Source organism: Microtus pennsylvanicus, chromosome 7 (genome assembly GCF_037038515.1).
Source record: "Microtus pennsylvanicus isolate mMicPen1 chromosome 7, mMicPen1.hap1, whole genome shotgun sequence".
In the NCBI taxonomy this organism is placed as follows: Eukaryota; Metazoa; Chordata; class Mammalia; order Rodentia; family Cricetidae; genus Microtus; species Microtus pennsylvanicus.
Genome location: NC_134585.1, coordinates 3,410,586 through 3,426,878, shown reverse-complemented (window position 1 = coordinate 3,426,878; position 16,293 = coordinate 3,410,586). Strand labels below are relative to the sequence as shown.

Sequence of the window (16,293 nt, the reverse complement as noted above, 5' to 3'; positions counted from 1 at the left end):
TGCAGGCCAGAAGAGGGCACCAGACCTCATTACAGATGGTTGTGAGCCACCATGTGGTTGCTGGGAATTGAACTCAGGACCTTTGGAAGAGCAGGCAATGCTCTTAACCGCTGAGCCATCATCTCTCCAGCCCCAAGATGGCTCAGCTTTTAAGAGCATTTTTCCTGCTCTCGCAGAGGACCCAGGTGCTGCTCCCAGAACCCACCAGCAGCTCACAGCCCTAATTCCAGTTCCAGAAGACCTAAAGCTCTCTTCTGAATTCAAGGGGCACCAGACAGACACATGGTGCTTATGCACACACACCCAGGCAAAACAATTATACATAATTTTTAAAAAAATCTAAGATTAAGGAAAATGTCTTAAGCCTGCAACAAAATGTCTTTATTTGATAGTTAGGTACATAATGTTGTCCACCAAATAAAAGCATCTTTCACACACACACACACACACCAGGTACACAGACACCAAAACACAGATACATGCACACTCGCTTGCTCGGGAATCAGGCACTGGCTCCAGCTTCATTTCTTATTAGCCTGAGCGGTACCAATAACACACTGGTTCACCTGTGGACAATAAGGTTACACAAGATCAAGTTTGCAAGGTAACTGGAACAACCTGTCCATTCCACCCCTAGCCCTGATGCTGGGCTGCCCTCTGAAATACTGAAATAGGGGCTATGAAAGTAGGCTCAGCCTGGCTTCCCTTAAAGATAACTGTCCCATGTTCACTAAGCCTGGAGGAGGTCAGAAGCCCTATAGTACTGGGTAGTTTTTATGGCAACCTGACACAGCCTAGCTCTCATTTGAAAAGAGAAAAACTCAACTGAGAAAATGTCCCATCAGATTGGCTTATGGACAGACAAGTCACTTAATTTGTGATTGATACAAGAGGACCCACAACCCTATTGTGGGCACTATCACCTAGGCAGGTGGGTTCTGTGGATAAGAAAGCAGGCTGAGGAGCAACCCAGCACTCGGGAGGCAGAAGCAGGCGAATCTCTGAGTTTGAGGCCAGCCTGGTATGCAGAGTGAGTTCCAGGACAGGCTCCAAAATTATAGGAGTGTTTTGCCTGCATATGCAGAGAGTGTAGCAGATCCTCAAGTTAGAGTTAGGGATTTGTGAACCAACATGTGAGTGCTGGGAACTGAACTCAGGTCTTCTCCAAGAACAGCAAGTTCTCTTAACCACTGAGCCATCTGCCCAACCTGTACATCACTTTAAAGCCGCCTCCCTCCATTTTGAGTCAGGGTCTCTGTACATAGCCCTGGCTGTCCTGACACTAGTTCTGTAGATCAGGCTGGCCTCAAACTCAGAGATTTGTCTGCCTGCCTCCCTGTGCTGGGATTAAAGGTGTGAGCCACTACCACCTAGCTTGGGGGCTGTTTTTCAGAGCAAAGTAAACAAGGGACAAAAGTACGTACACAGGGAGGGAGTCAGAGCACAGACAGACACATCTACACAGGGAAGATGTCAGAGCACAGACAGACACATCTACACAGGGAGGGAGTCAGAGCACAGACAGACACATCTACACAGGGAGGGAGTCAGAGCACAGACAGACACATCTACACAGGGAGGGAGTCAGAGCACAGACATATCTACATAGGCTGTGTGGTCATTTCTTCTAAAAATATTAATTCAGAAGGCAGCAGTTAAAAATGGAATCAGTGTGCAGTACCCAAGATGCCTATCAAGTTTTAATTCTGTTTGGATAGATGTGCCCCAGCCTAGAAAACAGGAGTCATGATGGAGATGCCTTTGAACAGCCAGCTGACATATGGGCAGGTGTGGTGCTTTAAACGAGAAGGCCCCCATAGGCTCACACATTTGAATCCTTGGTCCCAGTTGGTGGACCTGTTTGGGGAGGATTAGAAGTGTAGTGGGGGTGGGAGTCTTTGAGATTCCAGTCCCAGTCTCTTTGTTCTCTGTCTCCAACCCCATTCACCTGCCTTCTGCTGTGCCCCATTGCCATAAAGACCATGAATTTGAACCCTCTAAAACTGTAAGCCCCCAATAAACTAAGACAGCAGGGTAGCAATAGTACCTTGGAGGCAAAGCGCAGTGAATTGAGAGACTCGGAGACATTCTCTTCCAAAGGGGAAATGTTCACAAACATGAGCCTGTGGAAAGAGAAGGCCCAGGCCAGCGTCAGTGGTCTGCCAGGCTGAACACACACAGCCCCTTCAGTCTGTCCCTTCTACTCACATCTTGGCACTGCCACCCAGCGAGTTCTGCAGCAGGTAGGTAAGCTTGCTGTTTCGGTAAGGTACGTGAGACTCCTGAAGGGTAAGGGCACAGGCAGTTAGGCCAGGACAGGATCTCCACAGCTCATGGTGGCCAGCCCCTGCCTTACCTGCCCATGCATCCACTCCTACCTTATTGCTCAGAGCCATTATGACCAGTCCCAGTGTAGACAGACTGCTGTTGATAGCCTGTGTTTCCCGAAGACGGTCACGCTCCCCAGGGCCTAGGGCTAAGCCAGGGTCTAGTCGCTCACTCCCAGCCAGGTCTATAAGGTTGAGGGGAGCGCCACACTGCAGGCCCCGAGCAGCATGCTCTCCAGAAATCTGCAGCTGGAACACACTGTGACTGCGTGATGATCTCTCATTCTGGGCAGTGCGGGCCACAGCCCGATTCTGGCGGGCCAAATGGAGCAGAGCCTCCACCTGGGGATTGTATTAGCAAGGCATAGAGGCAGTCACAAGTTAGGCCACGCTGATGGAAGTCTGGTAATGATCCACTCCTGCCCTCTTGGAGCAAAACCACAGACTAGCAGTATGAGTACAAACACATTCAGACAAGAGCCTGGGGCGGGTCTATTGTCCAGGCCTGCAATGCCAAGCACTTGGGAGGCTGAAGCAGAACTGAAAGTTCAAGGGCTCCTTGAGAGACAGGGGGAGTTCTAGGCAACTTGGTGAGGCCATGTCTCAAAATAAAAACCGACTAGGTACTATAATCCGCAGCACCCAGAAAGCTAAGACAGGAAGATTGTATTGAGTTCAGAGTCAGCCTGGGCTGGAGTGCAAGATTCTCAAAAGGAATAAAAGGACAGCCCAAGCGCATCCCTGCCTGAAGAGCACCAGAGCCCTGAGACAAAACAGCCAGGTAACCATCATGGTTGGGGTGAGGAGCAGGAAGAGTCCTGATGCCCCTGGGAGGCGTCTAGTGGCAGTCGCCCCTCAGATGCACCACTTGTCTCTACCCCTTGCAGCTAAGTCTAGTGACACCCACGCTCGCAGCCCATCCTTTGTCCTTTGGTATGCTCTTGTCTACACCACCCTGCCCACTTCTCCCACTCCAGCCCCCACTCGCCCTCACCTCTTTTTCACAAGAAACAGGGACATAGCGTGCATTGGTGACAGTGAGCTCCTCACTCCCTGGACCTGCTCGACGAATCTCACACTCGCCTCCTTGCCCCTTCCGGGTCCCAGTGGCTAGCAGGTCTCGGACAGTCTCATTGTAGATCTCTACGTAACTTGCCACAAAACTGTATGTCCAGCCCTGGCCACCCATCTCCTGGGCCACGGAGAATAGATGCCGCAGGGCCCGAGGGATCAGCCCCTCCAGTTGGGGGTCTCCCCCAGGCCCACCCTCCATAGTGAAGGTCTTGCCACTGCCTGTCTGTCCATAGGCAAAGATACACACAGGGTAACCATCCAGTGCTGACTGGACAAGCATGGAGATCTCCTCAAATACTTCCTCCTGCTTGCTTCCTGGTGGGAATACCCGATCAAAGGAGAAATCATGGCGGGTAGTGGGTGCTGGTGCCCCGGTCAGGGTGGCACGTCGATCATCAGACCGTGAGACGCTAAGGTGGGTAGGGGGATCAGAGGGTCCAGCAGGGCCATGGGGAAAGAGGAGGAAGCCAGGGGATGGAGTGGGCTCCCCTGCAAGGACAGGGCGCACCCGGCAGAATACCCGGATATTGCCCTTGAGTTCCTGCAACTGGTTGTGGAGTCGACGGCGCTCCATCTCCAGGCCATGTAGCCGGTCTCCTTGTTCAGCCAGTAAGGTCACCTGGGCTGCGGTCTTCTGCCGCAGAGACACCACCTCTGCTTCGCTACTTGACAGAGCGGTTTCTGAGGCCTGTAACCTCCTCTACCCAGAGCAGAGGAACAGAAGGTGGGGTACAAATAGTAATTAGAACAAGGATTATGCCAAAATGGGGTAGCTCTCTTGTTGCATGGTTGTCACAGTCCGGTAAAAAGGTAAGAAAGCCAGGTGGTAGTTGTGCACACCTTTAATTCCAACACTTGGGAGGCAGAGGCAGGCGGATCTCTGTGAGTTTGAGGCCAGCCTGGTCTATAGAGCTAGTTCCAGGACAGGCTCTAAAACTACAGAGAAACCCTGTCTCGAAAAACCAAAATAAAATAAAATGCAGTAAGAAAATGGGTGTAGAGCTGCTTGGACTACAGATCGCTCATTGAATAAAAGCTTCAGTGTGAAAGCCCTGAGCTGACACTCCCAGCATGCATGGAAGAAAAGCTGGGCATGGCTCCATGTACCTATAATCCCAGCGCTGGGGAGCTGAGATGGGCAGATCTGGGACCCTGCTGGCTAGCCCAGCCAAAACAGTGAGCTTCAGGTTCAGTGAATCCCTCACCCCTTGCTGCCAAAAAGAGAAAGAAAGAAAGAAAGAAAGAAAGAAAGAAAGAAAGAAAGAAAGAAAGAAAGAAAGAGAGAGAGAAAGAGAGAGAGAGAGAGAGAAAGAAAGAAAGAAAGAAAGAAAGAAAGAAAGAAAGAAAGAAAGGAAGGAAGGTGCGGAACCCCAGCTCTAGGATAAGGAGTGTGAAGGGCTGGCCAGGAAGACGCCAGAGTGGCTCAACAAAGGGGCACGTGCTATCAGAAGTGCCAGACGTGGGCCTCGAGTCATTAGAGACAGTAGTGCCAGCTAACTGGAGCTCAACAGACTTCATGGACACGGGAAGAGGGAGAAATGCCCGAGATGTGAGCAGGTAGCCTAAGGAGATGGAAGGCCTCCTGAGGTTTCTGGGAGCCTGAGGAGGGGAGGGAGGCAGCACTGTGAGAGTCCAGCCCTTACCTCTTGCTCCTCCAGGCGGGTGGCCAGTGCCTTCTGTTCCTCCTGCAACTCCAGCTTTTCTTTCTGGAGCTCCTGAACCAATCTCTCCTTGGTACCCAGGCATTCCTCCAGCTCCAACACACGGGCACACAGAGTCTCTAGCTTCTGCTGGCTCTGCTCAGCCTGGGTCCGAACACTGGCCAGCTCCCCTGCCAGGGTGTTCCGCTCTGTCCCCAGCACTGTGGCCTGCTCTTGGGCTTCTTTGAGTTGCTCCCGAAGCCCCTGGTTCTCCTGGTCCAACTTCTGAGTCTTCTCCCGATAGCGTTTCAGCTCTTCATTGAGGTCACACAGCTGGCCCTTCAAGTCCCAGGCAGGACGTTTACCAGGTCTCTTCCCTGCCACCATTGGGGCAGCTGATGCTGACAAGGCACAGAGAGGTATGGGTCAGGAGTCTGCCTCTACCCGCAGGCCTCTAGACCTCACACCACGTCCATCTCTCTCTTCTCCAGACAGTAAGGCAGCAGATCTTTTCTGGGCACTCACCACCTCAGCTTCCCATCCCAGCCTCTCACCCAATGTTTATGTGTCACCTACTGCCAGGCTTCTGGGCAGGAGCAGCAGGAGCGGCAGGAGCGGCAGGAGCAGCCTTCGTGTTCTTCAGCACTAGAGAATTAGAGTTGACATGGAATCATAGGTTGGACATGCTAGGACACACCTGAGAGGGCAAGGCTGGAGAATTGCCAGTTCAAGGTCAACCTGAGCTCTAGTGAGACTCAAAAGAACAAATAAGCACAAAGGCTGAGCAGTACAGAGCAATGATGCGCTCTCTCTCTCTCTCTCTCTCTCTCTCTCTCTCTCTCTCTCTCTCTCTCTCTCTCAGAACCCAGGCTTGGTTTCCATCGTCCCTGTCAGGAGACTCAGAACCATCTGTAACTTTAGCTCCTAAGGATTCAATACCTCTGTGCACATACCTGCTCATACACATAAAGTAAAATTAAAAAAATAATAGATCTTAAAAAGAAGCCCAAGGGTCGTGGTGTGACTTCATGGTAGAGCATTCCTGACATGTGCAAGGCCCTGACTTGCTCCCCAACACCACCCCTCCCCTACAGGAAAGACTTGCAGGACCAGAGCTCCTCAGCAGCCGCTCTCCCTCACAGGGACCCAAACCCCTGGTCAGCCCCACCTGAAGCACTATTACCTGAAGCAACAGTAGCACAACCACGAGGTCCTGTCTTCTTAGGGCCTTTCTGAGCTGTCCAAGGATGCAAGAGAGGAAAAAGTACAACACCCACTGCTGTGGGACTCCATCAGACAACAGCCTGCCAGGCCCATGGTGAGCACGGGCTCACGTACTCTAGTGCAGATGAAAACTGTGCAGCCCCTTTCTGCTGGATTCTGGTCCCGTTCCCAGCGCACACGGAGGACTGCGGATTGCTGCTCTTACTGTGAGTTTGTCCCCAGGTAAATAAACCTTTGCTATTGCTATCCTCCATTCTGGGCTATTGTGGAACTCTTCAATACGGCTACAGCCCACTCTTGGGTAGCATACAGATACATATCTCCAGGGTTAGAGAGAACTCTCCTTGTTCTGCGAGTCTCCAGCCAGCTCCTAATGTCCCTTGTAGGACCAGACACAACTCACTATTATCAAAGCTCAGCCAGTAAAGAGTAGGCAGAGCGATGCACGCAGTAGCTGCTATTCTTCGTGTCTGCGTTCACAGCGTGTCTCCCCAGACTCTTCCCAAGCAGAACGGCTACCCCTGAAGAGCTAGACTTCGGAGAAGAACTTAACAACCTTTGTGCCTTTGAAATTCTGAGCCAAGTGAAAAGTTAGTATTGACTCAAACTAGATAAAATTTGGAAGAAAAAAAGAGAGTGGTTCATGGCTCACTCTTGGTCCAACCCACCCAGAACCCACCTGCAGTAGGGCCCTGTGTCTGTGACACTGTGCTGAGCACTGGTCCTCTGGGGCGGGATGTGTCAATTTTAGTCACTGCACCCAGGCCTCGTGTCCGTTTCTGGGGAGAGATAAGGATGGGGTTCCACAGTGACCTGTCCTTGTCCCTCCCACCTCTTTCTTACTCTCTGCTCTCCAAATACATCTCACCTTTGCAGGTTCCAAGGCATCCTCCATCTGGTCAGGACCCCTCTTGAGTTTGCTTCCTGGAAGGGGCAGTCGGGAGGAGGCCTTGACCAGGGTTGTCTTCAGCTCGAAGTTCCTCTTCACTTCCAACAAAGGGGGTCTCTGTTAGAAAAAGAGGCTCTTAAACCAGGACCAAGCTGGGCATGGTGGCACATGGGAGGCAGAGGCAGGCGGTTCTCTGAATCTGAGGCCAGCTTGGTCTACAGAACGAGTTCCAGGACTGCCAGGACTAGGCAGAGAAACTCTATTCTAGAAAATCAAAACAAAAGACAGGGTCAAAGCCCACAAACTCCTTTTTTGGAGCCCCCCAACCTTAATTTTCATTATTGACTATCAGCAAGCATTAACTGAGTTGGGCTGTATGCCAGTTACACAGTGCAAAGGGATGGCGAGCATACGAGGAGTGGGGCTGCCTGCAGGGGGAGCTAGAGGGAGCTGCCACAGCTACAGAACGATATCCTGGAAGACAGACACACAGTACAGCCAGGAAGCCAGCAGGCCTTTCTAGTTAAAGCTGGGACCATACAGTAAAGGAGAGGGCCCCTTGTCAGGAGGAGCAGGCTGTTTACAGAGTGCCATTTTAAATGCATCCTCTCTAGACACCACTATCAACTACTAAATTCTGCAAACGGGGGAAGGCAGACACCAACTAGTGGAGGTTGTTAGACCCCCTCAGACTGCTGTTAGCCACCATGTGGATGGTAGGAATTGAACTCAGGTCCTCTGCAAGCCAAGTGTGCTAAGCCATCTCACCAGCCCCTCAGCTTACTCTCTTATACATCCGTGGCCTTCTATATCATCACCTGTCCAATGATGGTGCCACCCATAATGCAGTCTTCCCACATCAACATAAATCAAGACAATTCCTCAGTTAAAGTTTCCACCACTCAAGTCCAAATGGGTCAAAGACCTCAGCATAAAGCCAGCCACACTAATCCCAGCACTCAGGAGGCAGAGGCAGGCGGATCTCTGTGAGTTCGAGACCAGCCTGGTCTACAGAGTTAGTTCCAGGACAGGCTCCAAAGCTACAGAGAAACCCTGTCTCAAAAAAAAAAAAACAAAAAAACAAACAAAAAAAGCCAGCCACACTGAACTTTATAGAAGAGAAAGTGGGAAGTACACTTGAACGCATTGGCACAGGGAACCACTTCCTAAATAGAACCCCAGCAGCACAGACACTGAGAGAAATAATGAAAAAATGGGACCTCCTGAAACTGAAAAGCTTCTGTAAAGCAAAGGACATGGTCAACAAGACAAAATGGCAGCCTACAGAATGAGAAAAGATTTTCACTAACCCCATATCAGACAGTGGTCTGATCTCCAAAATATACAAAGAACCCAAGAAATTGGTCAACAAAAGATTACATAATCCAATTTAAAAAATGGAGTACAGACCTAAACAGAGAACTCCCAACAGAGGAATCTAAAATGGCTGAAAGACACTTAAGGAAATGTTTAACATCCTTAGTCATCAGAGAAATGCAAATCAAAACAACTCTGAGATTCCATCTTACACCTGTAAGAATGGCCAAGATCAAAAACACTGATGACAACTTATGCTGGAGAGGTTGTGGGGTAAAGGGAACACTTCTGCATTGCTGGTGGGAATGCAAGCTGGCACAACCCCTTTGGATGTCAGTGTGGCGATTTCTCAGAAAATTAGGAAACAACCTTCCTCAAGACCCAATAATACTACTTTTGGGTACACATCCAAAGGATGCTCAATCGTGTTACAAGGACATGTGCTCAACTATGTTCATAGCAGCTTTGTTTGTCATAGCCAGAACCTGGAAACAACCTCAATGCCCCTCAAAGAATAGCTAAAAAAAAAAAAAAAAAAAAATGTGGTACATTTACACAATGGAGTATTACACAGCAGAAAATAATAACGACAGCATGAAGCTAGAAAACATTATTTTGAGTGAGGTAACCCAGACACAGAAAGACAATTATCACATGTACTTGCTCATAGGTGGTTTTTAAACATAAAGCAAAGAAAGCCAGCCTACAAACCACAATCTCAGAGAACTTAGACCACAATGCGGACACTAAGAGAGACTTACATAGATGTAATCTACATGGGCAGTAGAAAGTAGAAAAATACAAGATCTCTCATGAGTGAACTGGGAGTATGGGGACCTTGGGGGAGGATTGGAGGAGGAAGGGAAGAGGCAGGGAGGGGAGCAGAGAAAAATGTAGAGCTCAATAAATATGGAATAAAATAATAATAATAAAGTTTCCACCACACATGTTCTCAGGATCCAATTCAGGTGGTCAAGCTTGGCAACAAGCACCCTACCTCTCACCAGCCCTTTAAGGTACAGTCGGACGCAGTCTTAAGGATGAACAGTTTGGGCACATATCCTGTTCAGATCAATGGGACACCAGAAAGGGAGGAGGAAGCCTGCCAGAGGGAAGGAACTGCTGGCTGGTGTTGTGATGACAAGTCTGGACGCTCAGGGGACGAGGCACTGTGATCTGGAGTCAGGAGAACTGAACTGTGGATCACACGTAGGAGCACTCTCTGACCCTAGCACTCAGGAGACTGGGACAACAGGGTCATAAGTTGGAGGCTGGCTTGGCTGGATTACAAGCAAGATCTTGTGGGGAGAACAAAAACGAATAGAGGTAGGAGAGAGAAGATGCCTAGCATCCCATGCAGAGACTGTATTATCCATCCACAGGGGCTGCGAACATCTGCCTTCTGGCAGACACAGAGGAGTGGTGCACCCCAAGTCCGTGCCTTCTCTGTGCATATTTTCTAGGGTAACTGCCAAATTCTTGAATCGTACTGAGTGCCTGGGAGAGAACCTAACTCACTGCATCACTAGATGCATCACCTAGTGACTAAGTGCAAAGGATGCCTTTGGGTACCAGGGCTGCACGCTGATGGGACTCAGTGAGACTGTTTCCAGGGTCTGAGCACTGAACACAAGTCCCTGGGGAAAAGCAGGTGAGCATTAACAAAGCTGGCGGAAGCCAGTGTTGGTGTGATTAGGAACTGGCTGGGTTTGGGTGTGCAGGAGCTAAGGTAGTCTAAGCTAACCCCAGCGTGCCAACTACAGTTCATTACAACAGCGGAGGAAGGTCTGATTCAGTTCAATTGTTTTTAACTATTGCTCTGGAGCGGGGGCTGGGTGTTGAGCAGAAACCTGAAGGTTTTGGGGGGAACTGAGAATTAGCCAGCCCACTGGCCAGAATCTGTAGTCTGCCCCAAACCCAAATCGCTTGTATAATGGCTGAGCCTGGGGCGTCAACCAGATGGACAGAAAGTATATACAGTAACTGAGCCCCTGAGGACAGATATGTTGATTTCAACACATAAAGGGCAAATCTGGTGGGCGGTGGTGGTGTACGCCTTTAATCCCAGCACTTGGGAGGCAGAGGCAGGCGGATCTCCGTGAGTTCGAGGCCAGCCTGGTCTACAAGATCTAGTTCCATCCAAAACCACAGAGAAACCCTGTCTCGAAAAACCAAAAAAAAAAAAAAATCTAGTTCCAGGACAGGCTCCAAAACTACAGAGAACCCTGTCTGGGGCGGGGGAAAAAGCGAATCTGGAAAGCGCAATGAAGCCTGGAGAGGGGTTCTGACTACATAAGCCCTGGCTGTCCAGGTGTCGCTGACAGTGCAGGGAACTAGTCAGTTCACCTAGTAGTGAACTTAATGCAGGAGAAGAACTAAAACATTTAATGACACTGCAGGTCATCACAGTGGAGTCCTGCAAGAAGGAGTTGTGGTGGCACAGAATGTGAACCGCCTCAAACTCCCGCACACATTACAAAGCCTAATGAACCAAGCTGGCTTGGTCTGGCTTCAGGAAAAGAATCTTTGTAGGTGCGGCAGGTGCCTGTGGTTCCAGTTACCTGAGAAGGGAAAGAGGTCAAGCTCAAGGCTGGTCTAGGCAACTTAGCTTGGCTGTGTTTACCAGAGCTGGAAAAAAGACAAAAGACTTTGGGAAAAACCCCTGAGTACTGTGTGCAGCAAGAGCCGCTCAGTCTCCTGCACAAAAACAGAAAGAGACCAGCAAGGTAGTTTCAGAGGTAAGGGCGCTGGCTGCCAAACGCGACACCTAAGTTCAGCACCCAGAAAGTTGTTCTCCGCCTGACCTCTGCACCCCCCACAAGACTTAATACACAGCTTTGCTTTGCTAGGATAAACTTACAAGCTGATAGCCGCACCACGACTTGAATTGTATGGTGATGCACACGGACATGGACCTGCTATGGCCGTCTCCCTCAGCTACTGTGCACTTCAGCTGACTTTGTGCAGAGGTGTTAAAAGTTGTCCTGGCCAGCAATCTTCAGTATATAAAACCCAGGTCAGCCTCAGCTACACGGGTTGGGGGGTATCCTTGAAAAGCCTGTCCTGGCACTAGGTCTTGTAGACCAGGTTGGCCTTGAACTCAGAGATCGGCCTGCCTCTGCCTCCTGAGTGCTGGGATTACAGGCGTGCGCTGTCACCGCCCTGCCAGTGGTAGGTTTTTGTTGGATCTCTTTCCCAATTTCCATTAACTGCCACATACTATCTAATGATTGAGTCGTATCTACAAGCCATGTGCACATCAGGCTAAGCCATGAACGAGGTGGAACACGAACACGTGTGTAGATGACAGCGGTATACCACAATGTCAAAGAGGTTAGACACCCCTGACAGTGATGTCTAAAAGATGATGCCAGGGCTGGAGAGATAGCTCAGAGGTTAAGAGCACTGACTGTTCTTCCAGAGGTCCTGAGTTCAATTCTCAGCAACCACATGGTGGTTCATAGCCATCTGTAATGAGATCTGGTGCCCTCTTCTGGCATGCAAGCATACATGGAAGGAATGTTGTATACATAATAAATAAAACCTTAAAAAAAAAAAAAGATGATGTTAACATGGTTCCCATATCTTTCTACAAAGAAAGTGACATCCCCCATTCCCCCCCCCCAAAAAAAGTCAGGCGTAGCAACCAGACACTTTGGTGGCACAGCAGGTGCATCTCTGAGTTTGAAGCCAGTCTGATCTACATAGTCAGTTCTAGACCAGCCAGAGCAACATGGTTAAGACCCTGTTTCAAACAAACAAACAACCTTATTGCTGATGAAAAGCATTACCTTTGGGGCTTGAGGTTTTTGTCCTCTAGTGACTTATTTATTGTGGACACCTCCAAGCACTATAAACGGTATTTCTCTCCCTTCTATAACGGCAGAGGCGGTGATCGACTCTCAGAAGCATTTAACATTCACTACAAGGAAACACACTCAACCCTTTCTCTCCAGAAGATCCTAGACGGAAGTTTTCCACTCTGCTCAACCATACAATCAGTGTACAGCAGACACTACAATTTCCTCCAACCCCCCAAAGCTCCTCTCTCCACAGTGCTCCCTGGCAGATACTGCCTTACACTCACTGCCCTGCTCTTTGGAGCAAAATTTCTGAAAAATGGTATCCAGAGCAGGGTTTCTCCACCTACGGGTCGCTCCTTCACAGGGGCATAGCAAAACTACAGCTGTTTTCCTTGTGGGGTCAGCACAACATGAGGAACTGTATTAAAGGGTCACAGCATTAGGAAGGAAGAACCACTGATCCAGGACAGTCATTGCATTCAATTACATTTTCTAAACAAATTTCACTTCCATCGTCCCCCACACTGTCATCCTCAAGCTGGGCAGCAGTGGTACATGTTTTTAATCCCAGCACTTGGGAAGCAGAGGCACAGAGTTCTGGACTAGCCTGGTTACAGAGCAAGCAGCTTCATGATTTCATAACATGTTTCTTTTCTTCATTTGTTGAGACAGTGTATCGCTGGCCTGCAACTCACTCAAACCCTGTCTTAGCCTCTTCCGGTTGACCTCAGAAAGGTGTTGTTGCTTTTGGCAGGCGGGTTTTTGGATTAAGGGTTCCTGGGTGCTTGCCTAGCACCGCAGCACCAAGCTACTCCTTCCAGCCTTTAGTCCCCGAGCGAGCGAGCGAGCATCAGTTATGGTCCTCCTCCTCCTCCTCCTCCTCCTCCTCCTCCTGGCTTTCTTCCCCTGAACTCGCCTGAACCCTTTCTCAGCCGGCATTCACTGCCTTCCTACAGAGTTACACAGCTTACTGACTTCTGCCTCCCAAGTGAAGATCAGCTCAGTGGTGGCTGGTGTCTGTCTCCCACATAAGTACAGCTGTGCAGGGCATGCAGAAGATGATCTTGCAAGTGTTGCATCAACAGATCCGAGAAACTTCTGGCATTTTTATGGTCACCTGTCACAGTGTCTCCTTTTTGGCTGAGTGTACCAGAAAGTCTCTCCAAGTTGAATGCTGACTGTGGATCAATCTAAGCTGAAATATAGTAAGCAAAGAATGCAGGCTGGCATTTCCTGTCACTAGAGTTCAGAACGTTAATTGTAACACATACACCTTAGATGGGTGTGAGAGGAGCGGGATACCCATAAAGTATTCAAACAGTCTCACTGGGCAAAAGAGATGAGAGAATAGTAAGTCCTTTGTATAGATCGCCGCATATCTCCTCTCCCTTCCTCCACCCTGATCCAGCAGCAATGAGAATCAACCCAACAGAGCACCGGCAGAGATGTACCTTGGGACAAGGGACAAGGCCTCTCGGAACCCTCGCTTCTCCCACAAGGCTATCTGTAAAGAACTGAGACGCAGAAACGCGTCGGATCCGCTTGACAATTAGAAATGGAGAATGCTGGAGATAGCTAAGCGCAAGCACGACGGGGGCGGCGGGCCAACATCAATGCGACCGTCTTGGGCGTCTCGCTGCCTGTCGCCTGCACGGCCTCGGCCGTCCCAGTGTACGTCCGAGACCGTACGGCCCTCCCCTGGCAGCCGGGCATACATGCCCCGGACCTGTCCCCAAGGCGCCTCCGCAGCACTCACCTGCGCCTGCATGTTCATTGCGGTCCGCACAGGACGGGATGCAAAGGAAGAGAACAGGGGGACGGCGCCCCGGGACCTGCGTCCTCTCACGGGCTCGTGAGGCGCAGCCCGAGCGACAAAGGGGTCTGCAACCGGGCCACCTGCCACACCCGCCACTTTTGAATTTCAAACCGCCGCGCCGTGGACTCACCGCTCAGTCCGAAGGGGCCAATCCGCGCCGGCGACACGGCCGCGAACCAATCACAGCGCCTTCCGCCTGCGGGGCTCCGCCCTCTCGGCGGTTCTAGTTTCCGTCACCTCGGCGCCGGAGAACGGGACCCTGGGATTCCACTTCCGTATCCACTTTTCCTGGCCCCTCCCCTCCTGGACGCGGAGCGCGCTGCACTTCCGCTGGGTCACGTCGGACGTGCGCGTGTGTGGAGGAGTCCGGCAGGGGAGGGGTCTGCGGGGACGTACTGCAACGCGCAGGTGCAAAGGCGCCCCCCGCAGCGCCGGGGAGGAGCGAGTGCCACCCAGCGGACTGTGCGGGAAATGCACTCCTCATCGCCTACCCTCTGGACCCGAAACGCTGCAGCCGGGTCGCTCAGGTCCGAAAAGCGGGAGCTGCTTTGCTGGCGCAGAAGTAAAAAGTGGAGGTCTGGCGGTATGACAACAGGTGTAGCGTTTATCTAGAGTGCTGAGACCCTGAGTTCAATCGCCAGCGTACGAGAAAAGGAATAAAAGAAAGGAGGTGGGAGAAAGCACGAGAAGGCGAGCAATCAGAATACGAGACTCTTGCAGTGTGAAATATCCTGCAATAAGGTCGTAAGCCGGGCGGTGGTGGCGCACGCCTTTAATCCCAGCACTCGGGAGGCTGAGCGGATCTCTGTAAAGCCAATCTGGTCCACATAGTGAATTTCAAGACAGCCAGGGCTCTCTGTAGAGAGAGAGAGAGAGAGAGAGAGAGAGAGAGAGAGATCCTTTCTCAGATAAATAAATAGTGTGTTTCTTTATATCAAGTTGTAAACCCCTGCCCAGTGATCTGAGTTTTTTTTTTTTTCCGAGACAGTGTTTCTCTGTGTAACAGTCCTAGCTGTCCTGGGACTAGCTCTTGTAGACCAGGCTGGCTTCGAACTCACAATGATAGGTCTTCCTCTGCCAGGTCTGCTTTTTGAGTTTATCTTTCTTAGCATGAAGCCTGACAGCAAGGTAAACGTGCTGGTGAGTTTTTCCATATGCAATGGGCTGACCTGGCAGCTGTAGCTTTTGGGGAGGGGCTGGCTCAGGTGGGCTTGCTGCCGCTAAATTGTCCGCTGACGCTAGAGCTCCCCTGTTAGCGCAGTCACAGGCGTCCGAGAAGGATACATTAGAACAGGAAGTATAAACCAAATGGCCTCTGTATCAATTCAAATGAGAGAGGCTTACCCACAGCTAGCCTGCGATCCTCCACAGTGAATCTCCGGACGGTTTGTCGGGGGCAGAGGTCAGCCTTCAGCTGTCACACTGGGCAGCATCGGCCTTTGGCAGCCGGGCCAAGAAGGACTAAGAGACTTTTCTCTGAAGGAAGAACCTCGGAGAACTAACCCATCTTGGTGAGGCCGAGTAGGACAGTCAACCCAAAGGTCTCCTTAGTTTGACCAGCGCCCTCCTAGCAGGAAAGGAACGGGGCAGTTCTTTGCCCAGCAGTCAGTGTTCCTACGCCTGAAGCAAGCTCCAGGTGAAGTTAATTGCTGCCCATCTTCTTTGGAAACTGCCTCAGCTGCTTGCTACCAGAAACGGGTATTTTGTCTACCAGGGAATGTCCTTTGCTTTAAACATCTTAAATGCACATCCAGAAGATTTCTCTGAGGGGTTTGAAGGCTGTCGTCTAACCTATTAAGTGTACCTGATTTATTCATTTACTTATTTATCTTTGAGACAGGGTTTCTCTGCGTACTCCTGGCTGTCCTGGAACTCGCTTTGTAGACCAGACTGGCCTTGAACTCACAGAGATCCGCCTGCCTCGTCTCCCAAGTGCTGGGATTAAAGGCGTGCGCCACCACCGCCCAGTCCAATTTTTAAAGTTTAACAAAGTTAGCAAAGACAAAGAGGCTAGGCATACAATTTCAAGTCAGTTTTTGCTAGCCAGAACAGAACTCAGGAATTCATAAACTGTATTCATCATGTTCTTTATCTAAAAACAATATCAGCAGCCTGATGTTGAACAATTAGGAAAGGAGTAAGTGGTTAGACCCATACCTCTAAGTCAGTTTCTGTAGCTGAGTAGACCTGAGTAACCTTGGAA

At 50.4% G+C, this 16,293-nt stretch overlaps 1 protein-coding gene across 2 annotated transcripts; it reads right to left on the bottom strand.

Moving 5' to 3' along the window:
• Positions 1-359: 359 nt before the first annotated feature.
• Positions 360-14,195, bottom strand: Kifc1 (kinesin family member C1). 2 transcript variants are annotated; one of them, XM_075979616.1, is made up of 11 exons: positions 14,031-14,195; positions 7,134-7,271; positions 6,945-7,044; positions 6,225-6,278; positions 5,618-5,686; positions 5,045-5,442; positions 3,322-4,101; positions 2,379-2,669; positions 2,209-2,282; positions 2,048-2,123; positions 360-566 (listed from the first exon to the last, which is right to left on the bottom strand). In XM_075979616.1, the coding sequence occupies exons 1-11, from the start codon at positions 14,046-14,048 to the stop codon at positions 522-524; spliced, it is 2,043 nt and encodes a 680-aa protein (XP_075835731.1). In that variant the 5' UTR covers positions 14,049-14,195; the 3' UTR covers positions 360-521. The 2 variants fall into 2 exon arrangements, with proteins under 2 accessions (XP_075835731.1, XP_075835732.1); XM_075979617.1 differs by lacking the exon at positions 2,209-2,282 and having other exon boundaries at positions 384-566; positions 14,031-14,178.
• Positions 14,196-16,293: the final 2,098 nt, after the last annotated feature.